Source organism: Blastomyces gilchristii (genome assembly GCF_000003855.2).
Source record: "Blastomyces gilchristii SLH14081 genomic scaffold supercont1.3, whole genome shotgun sequence".
Classification (NCBI taxonomy): Eukaryota; Fungi; Ascomycota; class Eurotiomycetes; order Onygenales; family Ajellomycetaceae; genus Blastomyces; species Blastomyces gilchristii.
The window spans coordinates 4,918,107-4,935,878 of record NW_003101680.1 but is presented as its reverse complement, the minus strand read 5'-3'; the positions used below and the strand labels follow the sequence as shown (position 1 = coordinate 4,935,878).

At 48.2% G+C, this 17,772-nt stretch overlaps 8 protein-coding genes across 8 annotated transcripts in view; 5 read left to right on the top strand and 3 right to left on the bottom strand.

Annotated features, from left to right (window-relative positions):
- BDBG_16593 (uncharacterized protein) overlaps positions 1-942 on the top strand; it is a gene marked incomplete at its 5' end in the record, with an annotated part of 1,721 nt that extends 779 nt beyond the window's left edge. The window contains one exon of the mRNA XM_031724517.1: positions 5-942. Within this exon, the coding sequence (XP_031577135.1) occupies positions 5-403 (399 nt within the window). The 3' untranslated portion in view covers positions 404-942. The remainder of the gene's footprint in view (positions 1-4) is intronic.
- On the bottom strand, positions 1-3,661 carry BDBG_02530 (vacuolar protein sorting-associated protein 74). The gene is made up of 4 exons (XM_002627813.2): positions 2,728-3,661; positions 2,301-2,547; positions 1,688-2,181; positions 1-1,585 (listed from the first exon to the last, which is right to left on the bottom strand). The coding sequence occupies exons 1-4, from the start codon at positions 3,013-3,015 to the stop codon at positions 1,535-1,537; spliced, it is 1,080 nt and encodes a 359-aa protein (XP_002627859.1). The 5' UTR covers positions 3,016-3,661; the 3' UTR covers positions 1-1,534.
- A 40-nt stretch (positions 3,662-3,701) lies between these two features.
- BDBG_02529 (NADH dehydrogenase (ubiquinone) 1 alpha/beta subcomplex 1) lies at positions 3,702-5,648 on the bottom strand. The gene is made up of 6 exons (XM_002627812.2): positions 5,197-5,648; positions 5,053-5,070; positions 4,890-4,970; positions 4,757-4,805; positions 4,625-4,663; positions 3,702-4,529 (listed from the first exon to the last, which is right to left on the bottom strand). The coding sequence occupies exons 1-6, from the start codon at positions 5,434-5,436 to the stop codon at positions 4,522-4,524; spliced, it is 435 nt and encodes a 144-aa protein (XP_002627858.1). The 5' UTR covers positions 5,437-5,648; the 3' UTR covers positions 3,702-4,521.
- Positions 5,426-7,478, top strand: BDBG_02528 (NADH-ubiquinone oxidoreductase 23 kDa subunit, mitochondrial). Its single transcript, XM_002627811.2, has 3 exons — positions 5,426-6,114; positions 6,301-6,566; positions 6,755-7,478. The coding sequence occupies exons 1-3, from the start codon at positions 5,804-5,806 to the stop codon at positions 6,883-6,885; spliced, it is 708 nt and encodes a 235-aa protein (XP_002627857.1). The 5' UTR covers positions 5,426-5,803; the 3' UTR covers positions 6,886-7,478.
- A 373-nt stretch (positions 7,479-7,851) lies between these two features.
- BDBG_02527 (60S ribosome biogenesis protein Rrp14) lies at positions 7,852-10,178 on the bottom strand. The gene is made up of 3 exons (XM_002627810.2): positions 9,864-10,178; positions 9,653-9,736; positions 7,852-9,554 (listed from the first exon to the last, which is right to left on the bottom strand). Exons 1-3 carry the CDS (start codon positions 9,879-9,881, stop codon positions 7,986-7,988), a joined length of 1,671 nt encoding a protein of 556 aa, XP_002627856.1. The 5' UTR covers positions 9,882-10,178; the 3' UTR covers positions 7,852-7,985.
- A 480-nt stretch (positions 10,179-10,658) lies between these two features.
- Positions 10,659-12,353, top strand: BDBG_02526 (F-box domain-containing protein; the record flags this gene model as incomplete). The annotated part of the gene is made up of 3 exons (XM_002627809.1): positions 10,659-10,910; positions 11,126-11,527; positions 11,643-12,353. 3 exons carry the CDS (start codon positions 10,659-10,661, stop codon positions 12,351-12,353), a joined length of 1,365 nt encoding a protein of 454 aa, XP_002627855.1.
- Positions 12,354-14,574: 2,221 nt separating this feature from the next.
- BDBG_02525 (uncharacterized protein) lies at positions 14,575-15,534 on the top strand. Its single transcript, XM_002627808.2, has 2 exons — positions 14,575-14,890; positions 15,032-15,534. The coding sequence occupies exons 1-2, from the start codon at positions 14,622-14,624 to the stop codon at positions 15,366-15,368; spliced, it is 606 nt and encodes a 201-aa protein (XP_002627854.1). The 5' UTR covers positions 14,575-14,621; the 3' UTR covers positions 15,369-15,534.
- A 328-nt stretch (positions 15,535-15,862) lies between these two features.
- Positions 15,863-17,701, top strand: BDBG_02524 (30S ribosomal protein S2). Its single transcript, XM_031720826.1, has 3 exons — positions 15,863-16,060; positions 16,124-16,465; positions 16,562-17,701. Exons 1-3 carry the CDS (start codon positions 16,030-16,032, stop codon positions 17,368-17,370), a joined length of 1,182 nt encoding a protein of 393 aa, XP_031577134.1. The 5' UTR covers positions 15,863-16,029; the 3' UTR covers positions 17,371-17,701.
- Positions 17,702-17,772: the final 71 nt, after the last annotated feature.

Here is a 17,772-nt window from a genome sequence, read left to right as displayed (position 1 = left end):
GAAGGAAGGGCTCGCCGAGGCGTTTCGGAAACGCGCCTGGGAGCCTGTGGATCTTGTGCTGGACTGTATTGGGGGCCAGACACTGCGGCAGGCGTATGATCCCGCTGTTGTCAGGGATGGCGGGATTATTATTAGTGTTGCGCAGCCTGTTCCTGAGCAGGAGCCCGAGTGGGCGGGGGTCAGGGATGCGATTGCGCAGAGGGGGCTGAGGAGTCGGTTTTTCATTGTTCGGCCGGTCGGGGAGCAGTTGGAGAAGATTTCGTTGCTGGTGGAGAAGGGGGAGTTGAAGGCGTTTGTGGAGAAGGAGATGGAGCTGTATCAGGGGCGAGAGGCGATGGAGTTGGTGGAGAGCAGGAGATCGAGGGGCAAAGTGGTTTTGAGGGTCAATTGTTACGATAGGTAGGCGTGCTTGGGTTGGTTTTGGCATACAGTACATGGGAGAGGGCGGGGGGAAGCTGTCATCGTGAAATAACGGAAATGAAAGAATGCTGTATGTCGGTTTAAAGCCATAGCTATGTCTGAGCAATGTCAACTTGACTCTAATCATCACACATCATCTATAGAGGATGAACAGCGTTGGGGATTGTACGAGGCCAGATGGAGGGAGACATGGTAACAATAATAGTAACAATAGAATAAAAGGGAGGACTAAATACTAAATATAAATAACATCGAGGGGGATAGAAAAAAAAGGCTTATGACAGAAGACATGATAGCAGCAAACTAAAGAAAAAGGGAATAGAGCACACAGGATGACGAAGAAATAGACAAGGAAAAGAACCACGCTAGATATAACCTATTCATTTCAATCCCAACAGTTTCAAGCCCCATTTGAGGTTCTCGTACATAGATAGCTCATTTCCTCGCTCTTCCAGAAGGCCCGCTTGGGCGTGTAAAGAAATAACCCCATGATTCGTCTGAGGTAAAAAAGCACGGATAAAGTGGGGGGCATGGAGCCGGGAAACAAGACGGTTTGTGTAAGCGGGATTGCCGGACGAGACAACATAAAGAATCTGATTAATAAAAGCAGGCGATATTAAAGACAAAAAAATAAGCAAGAAGGAAAAGGAATCCGGTATCGAAGCGGGAGGCTGACCAGGCGCGAGGAACTGAAGAAGAGAGCTGCAAAAAGAAATATATGAAATATGGAAGATGAGAGAAGCAGGCTTAGAGAAGTACGTAACAAATATGACTGAGAAGAGGAAGATCCAGACAATAAGTTTTCACTGCCATGAAAAGAGATAATTTTTTGTTCCCGCTTTTTACAAATTTCCGTTTTGCGTCTCCTTTCCCCAACCTCCCCAGTTTTCATCATGAGATAGAAAAGTATTGAAAGGGCCTGAGTGTAGAGACCGATGTAGAAGAGGGTAATATAATCGGAGAGAAAGTTAGAGAGAGCCCGGGTAGCTACATAGCGCAGGAATGGCTGTGGATGAGATGGATGCGTGGATGAAATAGGTCGCGCGTGGAAAGAATGGTGACACATTATCGAATATATGGGGAAATAAGGATTGAAACAAATGGTTGCGATCGCTCAGAGAAGGGAATCCAGACGAGTAAATACGTTCAAACACGCCGCCACCACCTGTATCGAATCGTTAAATTAGCCACATTCATAAATACTTAATTAGACAGAAACTGCACGGTGTCCAACGAAGAAATATAATGATTTTTGCTTCCAACGTACCTCTAGTTGAAGCTCCCTATCCTTCGCCTTCTCCACTTCCTCGTTAACCGCTTGGGCTAAATTCGCTCCAATTCCCTGCGCACCACCTGTCCGCCGCGCAAACGGCCATTGTGAATATTCAGACAACAGCTCGTCTACCTGCGCGAAAGCCCTCTCCCGCGCCTCGTGGCCCATGGTCACTAGGGCATTTTCAAGCACGTTGGCAGCATAAGCCGCACAAACCATCGTGACAGTGCGCAGGTATCTAAACTCAATATCTTCAGGCAAGAACTGGTTCGGGTTGAGGATAACGGTGCGACTGCTGCAGATGTTCCGGACTCTTTTGTGGATTTCGTCCTTGGCGCCGGTATCTGCAACGGGGTGGGTGGCCATGTCGAAGAGAAGGAAGTTGCGCTTCTCCGTTCGGAGGATACCCTTGTCCACTAAGCCCTTTGCCAGCCGTTCTCTGACTTGCTTCAGTTGGTAGCCGATTTTCATAAGGTTCCAGGTTTCACCTATTTTAAACACCTATTAGTTCATTTATTTTTAATTTTTAATTTTTTTTTCCACATATTCCCGGCTTCCTTTGATGGTGATTTCGCCTGCATAGTTATGGGGAAATATATGACCGTACCACTTAGGAGATCAATCCAGGAGCTAACGCTCATCTTTTCACTCGACTTCATCATTTTCAGAGTCTCGTCCAGCAAGACCTCTCCAGTCAGCGTGTCGTCGATAACCTCGATTACCCGGTCGGCAAGCGGGAAGCGTCTCCTCGACGAATCCTTTTGCATGCTAATGCGGCCGCGGAAAGCTAATTCGATAACGATGCATCCTCGTAGAGCGTATGAAATGTTCTCGTTCCAGAAAGATAGGTATCCCTAAGTAAACCAGAAGGAAAAATATGATAACAGCTCCAAGGTCAGCTACTATGACATACGACCACGCAACAGGATCCAATCGTACAGTTGGGCCTTAAGAAAGGGATCGAGAGCCGCTAACTTCGTGAAGGGGACGACAAATCCCCAAACAGAAACACACACAAACACACAAAAACATACCTGCTTGTCTTTCAACCCCATCAACAACACCTCCTCCATCAACGTAAGTTTCGGCTGTTTATTCCTCTCATCACTCTCACTAATATCACGGGGATCAAAGGCAATTTTATGGCCGCCATTTTGGCCGCTGGAGGTGAACGATGTCTCTGGCACGCGGCTGTCGAAACTACCAGAGCCGTTTAGGCGAGATGGGGAGGCGACGCGGCTGCTATCATTGGTATTGTTGATATCATCTGTGTTGGAACGTACACCTCCGCGACGGCGGGTCAGACCACCGGCAGAAGCCATGGGAGGGAGGGCAGAGTGGGTCGAGGGCAACGGTTGGGTCAGGTTAGGGCGTTGGTCGTAAGAGTATCCGGACGGAGAGAGGTAGAGAGGTTAGGCGGACGGAGGGAGGGACGGAGGGAGGGAGGGAGGGAGGGAGAGAGGGAAGGAAGCTTAGAAGTTGATAGATGTGTGAAGCATAGGATTTTGGCGAGGGACCTAAGGCGAAGTGATAGTCGGTATATTTTATATTTACGTTCTCTCAGGAGAGAGCGAGCGAGAGTGATGAAGTTCAGCCCGAGCAAAATTGTATTTTTAGTGGACTGGGTCAGGTCTGGATTGCGACTCCCAGGGCACAGATACTGCGGAGCAGCGCCAGGTGACGAGAAGCAGATCCCGATCAATTGGAGTACGGGATGGATATAGTGGTGGGATGTAACAGCTAGAGTTATTTAGGGGGCCAGCGGCGGTGGAAGGTTGGAGAGTTCGTTGTTTGTTTGTTCGGATGGGGTTGGTTTGGCTGTTCTGTTCTGCCTGCCCTACCTGCCTTGGGGGATGGATGGGCGCGTTGGGGTTGGGCCAGCGGGTCTTGGCAGGGAGAGGGCGGGAGAATGGGGTTAAAATGTTCTATTGTTATTTATTGCTCTTACCATTAATTATTGCTTTATTTTATATATATATGGACGCTGACTATAAAATTTAACTGAGAATATCCAAGTTTCTTTCACTAAAATAGATCTGGTATACCAGTTTTTCGCCGACCAGTTGACCTATTATACATATACATATATATACAATATATGTATCATCTCCACATCCATCTATCTATATCTGAAGTCAAAGTTGCAGACTGCTCAATACCGCATGAGCCATGAAACGAACATATTGGTGAAGTTGGTTGACGCGATGTAGCTGCTTCATCAATCTCTCAATCCCATCGGGGGTGGAAGCACTCATGAGGAGAATTACTGAAGTAGATCTGTCCTCGCAGCGGCTATATATCGGCATTGCTATTCTAAAGGCGTTCTATTTTCATTTAGTGATTAACCACTATCGTTGCTTTGGGAAGGCGAGTATTGATGCCGAGCGCTGCTGATATATTTTTTCTATTTTATAATGGGTGGTAGGTGGTTCAGTTCCGTTTCGTTTCTTCTTTTTACAATCCTTTTTTTTTTTTTTTTACACGAATACATACACTCTTGGCGCAGGCGGGGGGCGCTTCTAGCTTTTCACACAGAATTCCATACAATTATAGGCCGGCAAAGAAGGAGAAAGAAAAAAGAGACAGAATAAAAAAAAGTGATGATTGATGTACAGTACACGATATGGCAAATGAGGAATGGGAACAGGAAACGTAACGGGTTTCCCTCTTCTTTTTTTAATAGATGGAATCGCACACCCTCCTCCCTTAGAATACTGCTTGCATCCCCTCCCCCAGCGCTGAGTGCAACGATACTATATAGATCCACGGCGCTGCAAGCATATCTAGAGTCGCTCCATCCTCTCGCTGATCATTGGGGGTGTATACGTTTAGTGGGCTGCAGATAGTCAAGTTAGCAGAGGTCATAGACTCTTCACATTGGATATATATGGTGCATCTCTATAGAACAAGAGTGTAGTGGTGATAACATACCATCAGGTTGAGACTGGATATAGCTAACAGCTTGGTCAACTATTATTGGTTAGTTAGTAAAGCGTCCATATCCCAGCTTGATATTACGGGGAATCCGGATAGTTTATGGATATATAGCAGGAGGTAACGTACTGCTGTGAATGGCATCGGCTTCCTTATCTGGAATTTCGATGCTGAATTCCTGTTTTGTCGAGCGCGCGAGTTAGCAAACATAATGCACCATGCCAATTTTATCTCCTGTGAGTAATATAGATAGACAGCTTACCTCCTCAATGGCCATCACAACCTCGACGGTGTCCAAGCTGTCCAATCCCAAATCATTTGAGAAGTGCGAGGTGCTCGTGATCTTCACACACCGACCATTGTAAGTATCTTATATCAATCCCACATCAATGCATTGGGAGAAGCAACATATATATCATTCATACCTTGGATGGATCCGAAACCTGTAAATTGCGCGTGAGTAAATCGCTATTGTAGGATATATATTTTGCAGTAGAGAAATAGACAATAAAAGGGCAAAAGAAAAAGAAAAAGAAAAAGAAAAGAAAAGAAAACTTGATACCACATACCTTGTCAAAGTTCTTCAGCAGATCGACTATTCTGCCCTCAATCTCAGACTGCGTTAGGCCAGCAGGCGCAGAGTATGATCTGATGGCCTGGCAGGTAAAGCATGGGGAGAATTGGAACTGGGTTGCGCGGGCGGCAGAGAGCGGGCTCCTGGAAACCTGGAAAGAGGCTCCGGAGGGTCTGATGGTGCGAGGAACGGAAGAGGCAGCGCGCAGCGACCGGGCTATGGCGGAACGGAACATGGTGGAAGGGAGGGCGTGTATACGGGGTAATTAAAGTAAAGGTAGGTAATGATAATGGCACAGGTTGAGTTGGATGCGAGGGGGTTGGAGAGAGAGAGCAAAGAGTAGGCGGTTCCCAGGCTGGATGTTGATATTTATTTAGGTGGTTGATCGAATGTCAAACTGATTCTTTCTCCGTGTTCTTCGGGTTTTGCACGCCAACCACCGCCCAGCCAATCACGGGCCGGCAGAACACAATGACCGAAAATCCACTCGCCAAAACATCGGGGAAGAGTCGAAAGACATCAGCTATTGCATCCCAGTCGCCATTCCATTTCCCAGCGCTCCGGTATCTATCGAACGCCATACACAGCCGTCTGCTAGCACAATGGCTTCTACAAAGGCTGTCTCCAGGCTTCTGGCCTACAGACGGCCAGCCCTCGCACAGATATCCTCCCAGCACTCCTCCCTTCTTCGGCCCACGACGGCCAGCGTCCTGATTCCTGCGTTCGCCTTTTCGACCTCGTCCCCTCGATCTGCTAGCCCTGCTGGCCCTCCTCGACAAGGCTTCCGTCTCCCGCCTCCCAAGGCCTGGGACCAGGACAATGAATCCGCTCTCGATAAAGCCGGAAAATACTTCCTCTTGGCGGAGATGCTTCGGGGCATGTATGTTGTGTTGGAGCAATTCTTCAGACCACCGTATGTATAACCTTCTATGCACTATATATCTCTGCCCTGATATATATGTATATTTAATTTCCTGGGGACTCTATTTATTACATGACTATTCATCATCATATCCCCGTTGGGAATAACTTAAGGATTTCTTAATTCAAAACTCCCCGGATAAAGCCAAAGAGATATATCGCGCTAACCCTCCTGTAGATATACCATCTTCTACCCATTCGAAAAAGGTCCCATCTCCCCCAGATTCCGCGGTGAGCACGCGCTACGCCGATATCCTTCAGGCGAAGAACGCTGTATTGCCTGCAAACTATGCGAGGCCATCTGCCCCGCCCTTGCCATCACGATCGAGGCCGAAGAGCGCGAGGACGGAAGCAGACGGACCACCCGCTATGATATTGATATGACAAAATGTATATACTGTGGCTTCTGCCAGGAGAGCTGCCCTGTCGATGCTATTGTTGAGTGTGAGTATATTCTCCCCCTTAACGTAGCCTACGCCCCTCAAACCGAGAAACGATATAATATATATATATATATATATATCCGGGATATCCGGGATTCCATGATTCACCAACCCCGAAAAAAAAAATTTGATAATCAAAGGGTAAAAGAGAAGTCACAGTTAACTAACTCTTTTTTCCATCAAAAACAGCCCCCAACGCCGAATACGCGACAGAAACTCGAGAAGAATTGCTGTACAACAAGGAGAAACTGCTCGCTAACGGCGACAAGTGGGAACCGGAACTGGCTGCTGTCGCAAGAGCTGATGCCCCCTACAGATAAAACGCGAAAGAGGAAAGTGGAGTGGGGAATGGGGTAGGCGAACGCGGTGGGAACCCGAATTCAACAGCCGATATCTAGGAGCTGCACATGATATCAGCAGAAAAGACACATTACACACATGAAGATCATTATTTCCTTTTTTTCCCTAATCCTTTTCGTTTTAACTTGTTAACAGACAGAATCCTGCAATATCAATGTACTGGTACATATTTATTTACAGATGTGTGATATGAAACTACCCATGCTATGTTTTGGTGCAAAACAAACAAAGAGAGGTGGGCAGTAAATATGCTGTTGTATGTGTGCTATCCTCTATGTACAGTATGACTACTGTACATCTCAAGGCGTTTAGCTAGTTGTTCAATCTACTGCCGCGCGCCGCATTCTCTTGTATGGTGTCTCTATTTCACATTATGTTCGTAGAAACTTGATGATATTTGAATTTCCATACTCAAGTATCCGATTTAATTGTCATTGAAGAAAAGTGATGTATTCACTGCTGAGAACAGAGAAGTAACTAAGATGTCCCCTTTATTATGAACCCAATATTACTTGCCTCTGAGCCACTCTTTAATAAAAACTGTCAAGGGGGGTAAATATGTGATGTGCTGGCTTAAAATCTACAGTTGACCTTACCTACAAAGGTAGTGTAGAAGAGTGTGAGGAAGAAAGGAGGAAGTGAGAAATGAGATGAGGAAGAAGCTGAAGAGTAAGACTGTACATGCAATAGAAAAATACGAGAATGAAATCTATATAGCCTTGGAAGTGGGAAACACCGTAGGCATAGGATGGTGATGACGGATACCACTGAAAGCAAAAGCAAAGCAAGACAAGAAGAAAGAATAGAACTGAAAAAATAATACGGATAGATTAATTGATAAAAACCCCTCGCCATGAATGAAGAAAAACAAAACACCGATTTACATACAAAAAAGAAGTCCAGACAGAAAATTGAGATATAAAAGGAAAAAAAAAAAAACAGAGGTATATTAGCCGGACCAAACCGCTTCCAATTCAAACCTTTCCCCCTCCCCCCCGTCCCTACCTCACTCCTTTACAAAACCCGGGTAAACAAGACCACGTTCATTCATTCCACTCATTCACTTCTTCTTCGCCTTAAACCCGCCCTCAAACCCAGGCCTCTTCTTAGCACCCGGAGTCTTCTTACCACCCCCCCCCTTCTTCTTCCCCCCCTTACTCCCCTTCTCCTCCCTCCTCTTCCTCAAATTCTCCTCTCTCTTCTTCTGCCTCATCTCCTTCCCCTTAATTACCCCTTCAATCCTCTCCTTCCACTCCTTCTCACTCTTCTTCTTCATTCCCGTCTTGCGATTCAACGTCTTCTTTAACAGCGATACATCATCCTTCACCCGCTCGCCATGCGCCCGCTTCTTCGCGTTTAGCCACATGTCCTTCTCTTCAATGTTGGCTCGCTTGGCCTCGTCCAGTCCCTCCAACCGCGCCTGTTTGGCCTCGAGCGCTTTCAGCGCCGTCTGCGCATCCTGCGGGCCCTTGCGCTTCTTTTCATCAACGAGGGTGCTGAGGCTAGGATCCGCCTGCTGGCCGTCGGCGAATACGACGCGGCCGAAAGAGAAGTTGGTTGGGATCGAGGAGGTGGAGTCTGCTGGGGAACGTGGAGAGGCGAGTAATGAACCAGAGCCACGAGGGGAGAATCGTCGTGCAATGGCCTCGTCACGCTTCCTCTGCTCCTCCTCTCGTGCCTTTTGGCGGAGTTCCTTTTTATGGGCTTTGCGCTGTTCTTCGCGCTGCCGTCTGGCTTCGATGAGCTCTTGGCGGTTGCGGGCGGGTTTACCGTTGAAGCCATCGGCGCGGCGGGCAGCTCGTAGTTCTTCTATGCGCTTTTGTAATCGCTGCTTGAGTTCTTCTGGGGTTAGGCTCTTAGGTTTTTTAGTGTCGTCGTTTGAGGATTGTGTGGTGGTTGATGATTTTGTTGCGGTGTCGGAAGGGGCTACGGGTGGGGCAATGGAGGAGATGGAGGAAGATCCGGATGGTGGGTTGGAAGGATCAAATGGTTGTGAGTTAGGGTCCGGTGATGATGGAGCTGTGGATGCCGGTTCTGCGTCTTCGGTATCTTGTAGAGCCGAGAATCCTTCTACAGGAGCAATGTCTTCATCTACTTCTTCAGCATCGTAAACATTAGGTGCTCCATTGAGAGTAGGCTGGTGGCGCTTCAGTTGGTTTTGGTCTTTAGAAGTGTCCTCATCCGCGCTCTCCTTGGAATCTCCTTGTGCATTTGACTTGGCCGTCTTTTTCTTTTCCAACTTGGCCGCTGCTTTCAATTTCTTCTGTTCCTTTTTTGCGGCTTTCTTCGCTGCTTTCTCTGCCTGCCGTTTCCTGCGGGCCTCTACATTTTCATTTTCATCTTTATCTTTAGTCTGGTCCTCTTCCGATTTCTCTCCCTTTTTTTGCTTTTTTTGCTTCTTCTGACCACGAACAAGGCCCTCCCTAGGTGCTTCTGTTCCTAGCTCTCCATCGCCGTCATCGCCATCGGAACCTGGCTGTGCTTCTTCTCCTTCATCTTCCATTCTCTTCCTCTTTCTGGCATTTTCGTCCATTACATCTTTTGCAGTTTTCGAGGAATCAGGGTCGAGCTTGGCACGTTTGGCATTTCGAGCCTCCTCCTTTGTTTGCTTCTTGCGCTGCCATTGATCCTATAGTTCAAGAAAAAGGGAATAGAATAAGCGGATGTTCTATGTTCGCTTCCCTGGGATGGGCCGGAAAAGATGCCCGGGTGCTCCGCGAGGCCTACCGTTGTATCTTCTCCGTAGTAATATTTTGCAGGAATCAACGACAGTAATCCATCAAAGGCCTGAGCATGGCTTCGGAGCCGTTCCTACATATAATATCACCAGTATTAGTTACCCACCTGGCATACACTATGAAATTCAAGGCTGGTAGAACTTAAATAGTAGATAGAGGGAAGGACGCAGAAGGGAAAAAAAAAAAAAGGCAAAGCTAACCTCAATACTGTCCGCCATTTCCGACAATAAGAAAAGGAATCCGACAAAAAGACAAGCAGGTAGCAAGAGAATGCCTCTTTCTCGCTGGCAGAGGTCGATGGCGAGGAAGTCCAATCGACACGTCGCTGGTCTCCAGGCTCTGCTGGCTGCGGACTGAAATAATTTGCGAGGGCGTAGAAAGGTGTGGGGGGAGGGCGAAATCTTGGCGCTGCTCTTTTTCTCGGTTAAATATTTCACATAATCAACCACACGACGCTAGACTCAACCGTCGTGATATTTTTACCATGCTTTTATTTAATAATAATATTAAAAAATGCATACCTATTTAATAGGATTCTATGAAGAAATTGTTGGTAGTTGCTTGGCTACTGCAGTCACATGTCGCACATTCTATGGATATATGAAAATCTCACTAGATAACTATATTATAGGGCTGCCGTATCGACTTTTAGGCTACAATGGAGCCTAGCAAGGCATCCATCCAAACCACCGGCCGTTGCGTACAACTATTTGACTTGGAATAGGTGATTGCGGGACCTCTTTGTTCTTCTTAGATTCTCACTGTGTCCTCTAGCAGCCGAAAGCACCTTGAATTTCAGTGGAGAATTGTTGGGAGCCTGGAAATATCTCCAGACCGGACCGACCGGCGTCACTAGGTTCGACCCCGCTTCGCAAGCTCTCTTGACAAAAGTGAGATATATATATGAGGAAATGGGACCCGCTTCAAATTGACTGAGGCTTGAGATCTGTTCTAAACTACCCCCGTCATCGCCGTTTCTCCTTCGATTTGTCAAGATGGTAGAAGTTATCCCTCAGCTCCCAACTGAACTATGGGCTCGCATCGCATCCTTTTGTGATCGAACAACGCTCGAGAGCCTTTGCCTCACCTCTCGTGGATGCTCGAGGTTTGCGGCTCGGGAGCTTTTTAGGGAAGTGAGGCTCAACGCTTCCGACTCCAGCTGTGCGAGGTTGGAGCAGATACGAGCACACGAGCGATTAAAGCAATACGTGAATAAAATCAACCTAGGCCTTTGCGGTTGGTCGCCTGTAAGTTGGAACCGCTGAATCCTATTTTTGCTCTGCATGGGTGGTCGTGAAAGAAAGAAGCCACTGCTGCTTAGAGATGGATTCATGAAGAGAGCTAGAAATCCTTTTTTTTTATTTTTTTATTTTTATTTTTTATTTTTTTGTGACTCGGGCATGTAAACCGCGAGGGCCAGCGGCGCCAAAAGTAATGTTGTTTACATGCATATTGCAACTAGGATTTTCTCGAAAAGCAACCTTCGTTACTTCAAGACTGGCAGGAAGCAGACGAAGGCCCCATCCTACCAGGACGGTTCATAAAGCTGGTTGAGAGTCTTAAGATGTTCCCAAATTTGCGGAACGTGAACGTCTTGTTTGATCCGGAGTGTGCTTTGGAAGAGGAATACGATGAGCCGCCGCAATCTGTCGAATTTCGTTTCAGCACAATGAAGCTCCTTCTCTCCTCTTTGACGTCTTTTCCTCAGCCACAGTTGGCTTTGGGATTGCAAAATTACCAAAATGTCAACCCGCAGGACACCGAGACGGTGTCCATGCTCAAACAGGTTCTTGAGAACCTGCAAAGTCTGCGACTTGGAATCCTTAACGAGAGTTATGAGGGAAACGGTGAATATGACCTTGAGGTTGGTGTTCCGCGTGCCCTTTCATGACGCCCTGTCGCAAAACCACGGATTTGATTCTCCCACCTCCTAGCTCCCACCCTAACCATACTTGTCCTGTCCATATACAATATGGTAGTATGACGAAGCCCATACATTCACCCGCGAACTCCCCACAGTCTGGCTCCAGCCAGCATCGGCAACACTCCGACACCTGACCCTCTACGGAACCCTGTACTTCGGCTTCTACCCCAAACTCGACCTGCGGGACATCCACTTCCCAAACCTCCAATCTCTCGCGCTCGGAAACTATGCCTTCGTCCACGACACCCAGCTGGACTGGATCCTCTCCCACGGCCCTACCCTCCAACAGCTTTACATGGACGACTGCGTCATCCTGTACGAAGTCGGCATCTACAACAAGGACAAGTGTTATCTATCACCTACAGAGATGCGGCGTAACGCCAAGGCGACGTGGCAGGGTCAGGTGAAATTCCGCGCCAGTTACTCGAAGCGCTGGCACGACTATTTCCGCGCGTTTGCGGAAAGGCTGGCGGAACTTCGCCATTTTAGATTCGGTAGCAGTCCCGACTGGTGGGACGAATGGGGGATTCCCTTTGAGATGGAAGGGGAGATTAAGATGCGATTGGGGGTGGACTCGTATTTAGTTTTCTGTGATGGGTATGGGCCTAGCCCATATATGGATCGGTGGATTGTTAGTGACAGTGATGATGATGATGCGGATTTTATTCAGTACCCTGAGTGTAAGGAAGAAGATGCGGATGCGTTGGTGGCGCTGCTGAGGAAAACCGGGCAGTCAGTTGATAGGGAGGATCTGTTTGAGTGCTAGTAGCGAGCGGGATTTAAGGGTGAAAAATGGTTTTTTGTATATAGCATTATATATCGATATAGGATATAGTTAGATCTCTTGATATGAAGAGCAATCCAATCCAGGTTCTCGGCTTGTTGGATCCGATCCCACAGAACAGAAAGGGTCTCCCCGTGCCAAGGTTGCTCCCAGACGGACTGACACTTGAACCCGATGGAATTTAACTAATTATCCCGAGCAATCGCTCTATCAGCCCTACCCTACCTACATGTACAGACTACAACGTCTCGTGAAATAGATTTCCATAACAAAGCAGTAGAGCGTCCCAATTCCCTCAAATAACAGGCATTTTCGTTACATGGATATTAGGTCCAGTCTATACGTACCCAGACAGGCACGAAATCCGTACATAGATACTAATTAGTATGGCCCATGACGAAACGGTTCCTCAAATGGGTCCTTCGGAAAAGGGGCAGTCGTAAGGTAAGAGTGTTTCTATACAGCTTCTTCCGCTCCGCTCCTTGTCGGCGAATCTAGGCGCGCTGCACGATGTCGTCAGGGGGCGGCAGGTACAAGTACACGCCCCGCGATAAGTTATTAGCGGCGGGGCGCCGGGGCGTAGCCACTGCACACCCACGAATCCGCAGACGACGTTGAACAGAGATGCGCAGTCCAGCCACAATGTATTATTATTGTTATTGTTGTTATTGATTGATTATTATTGGTAGAAGTACGGTTCTCGGGTGTTTTATGGGAGAAGGATCAATAATAATAATGTCGGTTGTCCGCATTATTACATAGGGCTGAAGAAGGGGACTGCTTCGTTGTCTGTGCTGCAGTCTAAGCGTCTCAGCCTTACAGGGCATATTGCCCAAGTTAGTATTTCTCACACAATAATCTGGACTTGGTTCAAGAAGCCATGACTTATTTGAGATTTTCAGTTTAGATACAAGTTATGCCTTCTATTAGAGTTTGTAGGATAAAAAGTTAAGTTAACGTTTCGCATTTAACTCGCGTCCCTGGCACAAATCACCTCTAGTTATCTTTTTTGGCTGAGTTTCGTAATATCGCCAGTATGTTATGACAAGAGGTTTGTTTCAAGTTCATCGTCTCACAAGCGATTGCCCGTTCAGCCTCTGTTGATACTGGGGATATGGGATATATTAATTATCATTCTTCTTATTGTGCTTTTCGAAAGCCACTGTTGGTTGCCGCTCCTGCACACGATTGCAGATGAAACAAGAACTCGTCTTTTCAGTATTTAATATTAGTTATCGCTTGTTTATTCGCTATAATAGTTATGCAGCGTACGTCAAGGAGTGTTCTAATTTGTCCGGCCACTCTCGATTACCCGATATGGGCATTATTATCGCCCACACGAAGAGCCCTATCAACGGCTAGGAACCGAGATGAATCCGTACGGTGTGCCACTAAACTTTGCCTAGGTTCCCGTATGGGTGCATGATTGATGCAGATTCATCTTAACTACGCTGTACTGTTGGGTTGAGCGGTAGCTTACAAATCATCCAGGGCCTGGTTAAATATTCGTTTATGAGACGCTGCTGAGCCACACACTCCGTCCGGATCTGAACTGCCCAGTCAAGCCCTATCAGCCGATGTCATCGATTGCTCGCCAGTGAGCCCACAGCCACAGCAAGTTGGGAATAATAACAACTTTTAACTAGCCACGGCGAATCACCAGCCGAGAAAGCCAGGAAAAACCAGCCATCGCCAAGCTGCTAGCTGGGGCGGGGTGGTCCCGCGGTCTCAGACGCTTCAGCTGTGATGGAATCGGGTTAGCAGTCATGGCCGTTTTTGCTGGCCCCCTTCGCCGCAAGTACCTAGGAAGGCGTGGATTCTGTTGCGATGGTCAGGAGTGGATGGATTGATGACCACTGCCCCGCCTTGAGTAGCGCGGTGCGCCTCCCAGATGACACCAAGGAGGAGGATCTCTGCGGTGGTATTCTATAGGGGCCACCAGGTGTGGGCGGGGGACCTTAATAAGTAACTAGTATAAAGAGCAGGACTGTCCCTGTTCCTCTGCCCATTTCACCAACTTCTCCCATCATCCTTCCATCCACACCAAGTCCGTCTTGCCAGATATCCTTGAGATACGATACCCCGTATTAAAAATCCAACCTTTCCTCCTTTGAATACTCTCTCTCTCTCTTGACCATCTGCAGATAATCATCTGATCGTCCATCTTCTGATATCTCCCACCTCCCACCTCCCACCTCCCACCTCCCACCTCCCACCTCCAACCGCTTATACCCACCATCAACCATCATCATGTCCGGTCCCTACGATAACCAGAACCCAAACTACTACGGCCAAGGAGGCTACCCCCCTCAGCAAGGCTACGGGCAACCACAAACCGACCCGTATAACCAGGGCCAATATCCTCCCCAACAAGGCTACGGCCAGCCTGCTTATGGCCAACAGCCACCACAGCAGCAGTATGGCGGCGGTGATCAGCAGGCATACTACGGCCAACAGCAACAACCGTACGATCCCAACCAGCAAGCTTATCAACAACAACCACAATACGATCAACAAGGGTATGTCCTCACTCCCCTCCTGCCTCCCCTCCTGCCTCCCCTCCTGCCTCCCCTGTAATATATATATATATATTCAACCCCCCTTCCTTTCCTTCAGACACCAAAAAGCATATCTAACATATCCATTTCCCCCCACTATAGCGTACAACAACAACAACACCAACAAGACGGTGCTCCAGGCGGCGCTCAGCAAGGCGAGCGTGGTATAGGCGGTGCCCTGACCGGTGGGCTAGCAGGTGGCTTCATGGGCCACAAGGCCAACCACGGTATCCTTGGCACAATCGGCGGAGCGATCATAGGCAGCATTGCCGAGGACAAGCTCAAGGACAAGAAGAAGAAGAAGAAGCACGATGGGCATCACCACCATGGAAGCAGTCATCACGGCGGCAGCGGGTATGGTGGAAGCCAGTTTGGCGGCGGCGGATCCAGCTCGAACTTCCTCGGGTCTGCGGCTGGCTCGCTTTTCGGGAAGAAGTGAGGAAGCGGTGTATTTATCAGTTTACCCCTGTGGATGCGCTTGTTTGAGAGACTGTATGTGTATGTGTGTCTGTTGACACTTGTTGCATCGCACATCCTGATGTTGGGTTTTGCTGTTTCGTTGGCGTCTTTACCTTCGCCTCTTGTGTAATTTTTTTTTTTTTTTTCTTTATTCCCTCCCTTTTGTCACTTTCTTGTTCTTATTAATTGCCGTTGTTTCATGTATGGGTTTACCGGATATTATGACTGCGATAACGATTTCCATCACTCGTCTCTTTTTTTCCTATTTCGCGTGCTGAAGAATTTCAGTCGTCTTCTTAAGTGTACCCCCCTTGTGTTTCTATGAATTCGGTGTTGATTAATCACTTATCTTATGAAGATTTCATATATAAAAGTGGACCCGTTGATCGATTTGCATACATCCCGATCAAGCCCTCAAGATAATTTTTCCGTAGATCCTATCTGTTGTAAGATGAAAAATGAAAAATAAAGAAATGTTAACCCTCTTATCTCGTCGTGTTTTATATGCCATGGCTCAACCTGTGTTCCAAAAGTAGTTTAGCGTGCAGAAGTTGCTGGCCCATACAATTTCTATCTCCAAATCTCCGTTTCTAGAGGTAAATTCGCTACCCACTGCACGTCTCCCACCACATTTCCACACCATGATAATACGGCGGCTATTCGGACGGCAAAGTAGGTGCTTCGCATACCATATCTGTATTTATTATATCCGTGCTAACAATTGCTTGTCAACAGGCCTAGCTTTGCTGAGGTCTCCCTCATCCCGAACGACGGCGTGCGGCCGCTTATTCGCGACGGATTCAGACCCGACTCCTCCTCCGCCAATTACCCAGCGGACTGCTACGAGTCAGACAGGTTCTATTCCAACCACTGTGCTGGATGGAAATGCAAAATCGTCCCTGCCGGGACAGCAGACAGAGGAGAATGCCGCGCCCCGGGCTGGCCGTGGTGACCCGGTTGAAAACCCGCAAGAGATAGCTGAAGCGTCGGGATTAACAACAGCACCAGCACCAGCTACTCCCGCACATACATCATCCCCTACATCATCGTCACGGCCAACAAAGATAGCACAGCCATGTACGTTGCAAACCCTATCCTCAATCTTAACTACAATCCCGGTTTTTTTTTTTAAAATTTTTTTTTAAACTAACCCAAGCCACGCCCCCTCAAAAGCGCCCGAAAAATTCCATAAACTCGGCTCCGTCCTCAAAGACCTCTACAGACCAGAAAGTCTAATTGCAAACCCCCCCCGCGTCGAAGACATAACCCTCGAACTCCTCCTCGCCTCGCAAACCCACCTCGGCCACGCCACCTCCCTCTGGAACCCAGCGAACGCAGAATACATCTTCGGCATCCGGCAGGGCGTGCACATCATCTCCCTAGACGTGACAGCCGCCTACCTGCGGCGGGCCGCCAAGGTCGTCCGCGAAGTCGCCCGGCACGGCGGGCTGATCCTCTTCGTCGGCACGCGCAAGGGCCAGCGCCGCATTGTCGTCAGCGCCGCCGAGCGCGCCAAGGGCTGCCACGTCTTCCAGCGCTGGATCCCCGGCAGCCTGACGAACAGCGAGCAGATCCTGGGCCACTGCGAGAAGCAGGTGGTCAATGCCTTTGACGAGCCGCTGCCGGGCTACGAGGCGCAGCTGGAGCAGCTGCCCGCGCTCAAGCCGGATCTGGTCGTGTGTTTGAATCCGCTGGAGAATCGGCCGCTGCTACATGAGTGTGGCCTGCATACGATCCCGACGATTGGGATTATTGATACCGATGCTAATCCGACGCATGTTACGTACCCGATCCCGGCGAATGATGACAGTTTGCGATCTGTGGCGGTCATCGCGGGGGTTTTGGGGAGGGCGGGGGAGGATGGGCAGCGGGTTAGATTGCAGGAGGCGGCGGAGGGGAAGGTTATGTATGCTGTGAATGAGATATTGGAGGATTGGAAGCCGAAGTCTGCGGAGGTTGCGGAGGCGGGGGCGGATCAATAATTGATTGAAGGGGATGGATGACGGGTTGGTGTTGTAGTTTTTGTATTTTTTCAATCTCTTCTTGCTTGTTAACCTTTTTTTTTTTTTATTTCTGGCAATGTTCTGGTCTGGTCTTTCATGTTTTCTATTGTAGAAAAAAATATTATGTATAAATAGGAATTTATTTTCATTTAGGATTTTGATTCTTCTTTTGATTTTCTCTATGAATTTGTCACGGCCACTTCCTCCTTTTCGCCCTCAAGAGGCAATACAGACATGGATGTGGTGGTTTTCTATATATTCAGCCTGCTCAAGATCAGTTGAGTAGACAAATGGAACCCTGGACGCTTTGCTGCCGAAAGAAATATACCAATTAGGTCCTTAGGCGAGGCGCCCTGGGCTCTGTCTGATGGTGCTAGCCAG

Coding starts and splice junctions, on each gene's coding strand:
- BDBG_02529 (XM_002627812.2), bottom strand. CDS start 5,436: ATGTTCCGTTCCGCCATAGCCCGGTCGCTGCGCGCTGCCTCTTCCGTT. Junction 4,806..4,889: donor TTGTGATGGCCATTGAGGAG/GTAAGCTGTCTA, acceptor TCGACAAAACAG/GAATTCAGCATCGAAATTCC. Junction 4,664..4,756: donor AGCCGATGCCATTCACAGCA/GTACGTTACCTC, acceptor AACCAATAATAG/TTGACCAAGCTGTTAGCTAT.
- BDBG_02528 (XM_002627811.2), top strand. CDS start 5,804: ATGGCTTCTACAAAGGCTGTCTCCAGGCTTCTGGCCTACAGACGGCCA. Junction 6,115..6,300: donor GAGCAATTCTTCAGACCACC/GTATGTATAACC, acceptor ACCCTCCTGTAG/ATATACCATCTTCTACCCAT. Junction 6,567..6,754: donor TGTCGATGCTATTGTTGAGT/GTGAGTATATTC, acceptor CATCAAAAACAG/CCCCCAACGCCGAATACGCG.
- BDBG_02525 (XM_002627808.2), top strand. CDS start 14,622: ATGTCCGGTCCCTACGATAACCAGAACCCAAACTACTACGGCCAAGGA. Junction 14,891..15,031: donor CCACAATACGATCAACAAGG/GTATGTCCTCAC, acceptor CCCCCACTATAG/CGTACAACAACAACAACACC.
- BDBG_02527 (XM_002627810.2), bottom strand. Junction 9,555..9,652: donor ACTACGGAGAAGATACAACG/GTAGGCCTCGCG, acceptor CTTGAACTATAG/GATCAATGGCAGCGCAAGAA.
- BDBG_02530 (XM_002627813.2), bottom strand. CDS start 3,015: ATGGCTTCTGCCGGTGGTCTGACCCGCCGTCGCGGAGGTGTACGTTCC. Junction 2,548..2,727: donor TGGGGTTGAAAGACAAGCAG/GTATGTTTTTGT, acceptor TGGTTTACTTAG/GGATACCTATCTTTCTGGAA. Junction 2,182..2,300: donor CTGGATTGATCTCCTAAGTG/GTACGGTCATAT, acceptor TGTTTAAAATAG/GTGAAACCTGGAACCTTATG.
- BDBG_02524 (XM_031720826.1), top strand. CDS start 16,030: ATGATAATACGGCGGCTATTCGGACGGCAAA. Junction 16,061..16,123: donor GCGGCTATTCGGACGGCAAA/GTAGGTGCTTCG, acceptor GCTTGTCAACAG/GCCTAGCTTTGCTGAGGTCT. Junction 16,466..16,561: donor AACAAAGATAGCACAGCCAT/GTACGTTGCAAA, acceptor CCCCCTCAAAAG/CGCCCGAAAAATTCCATAAA.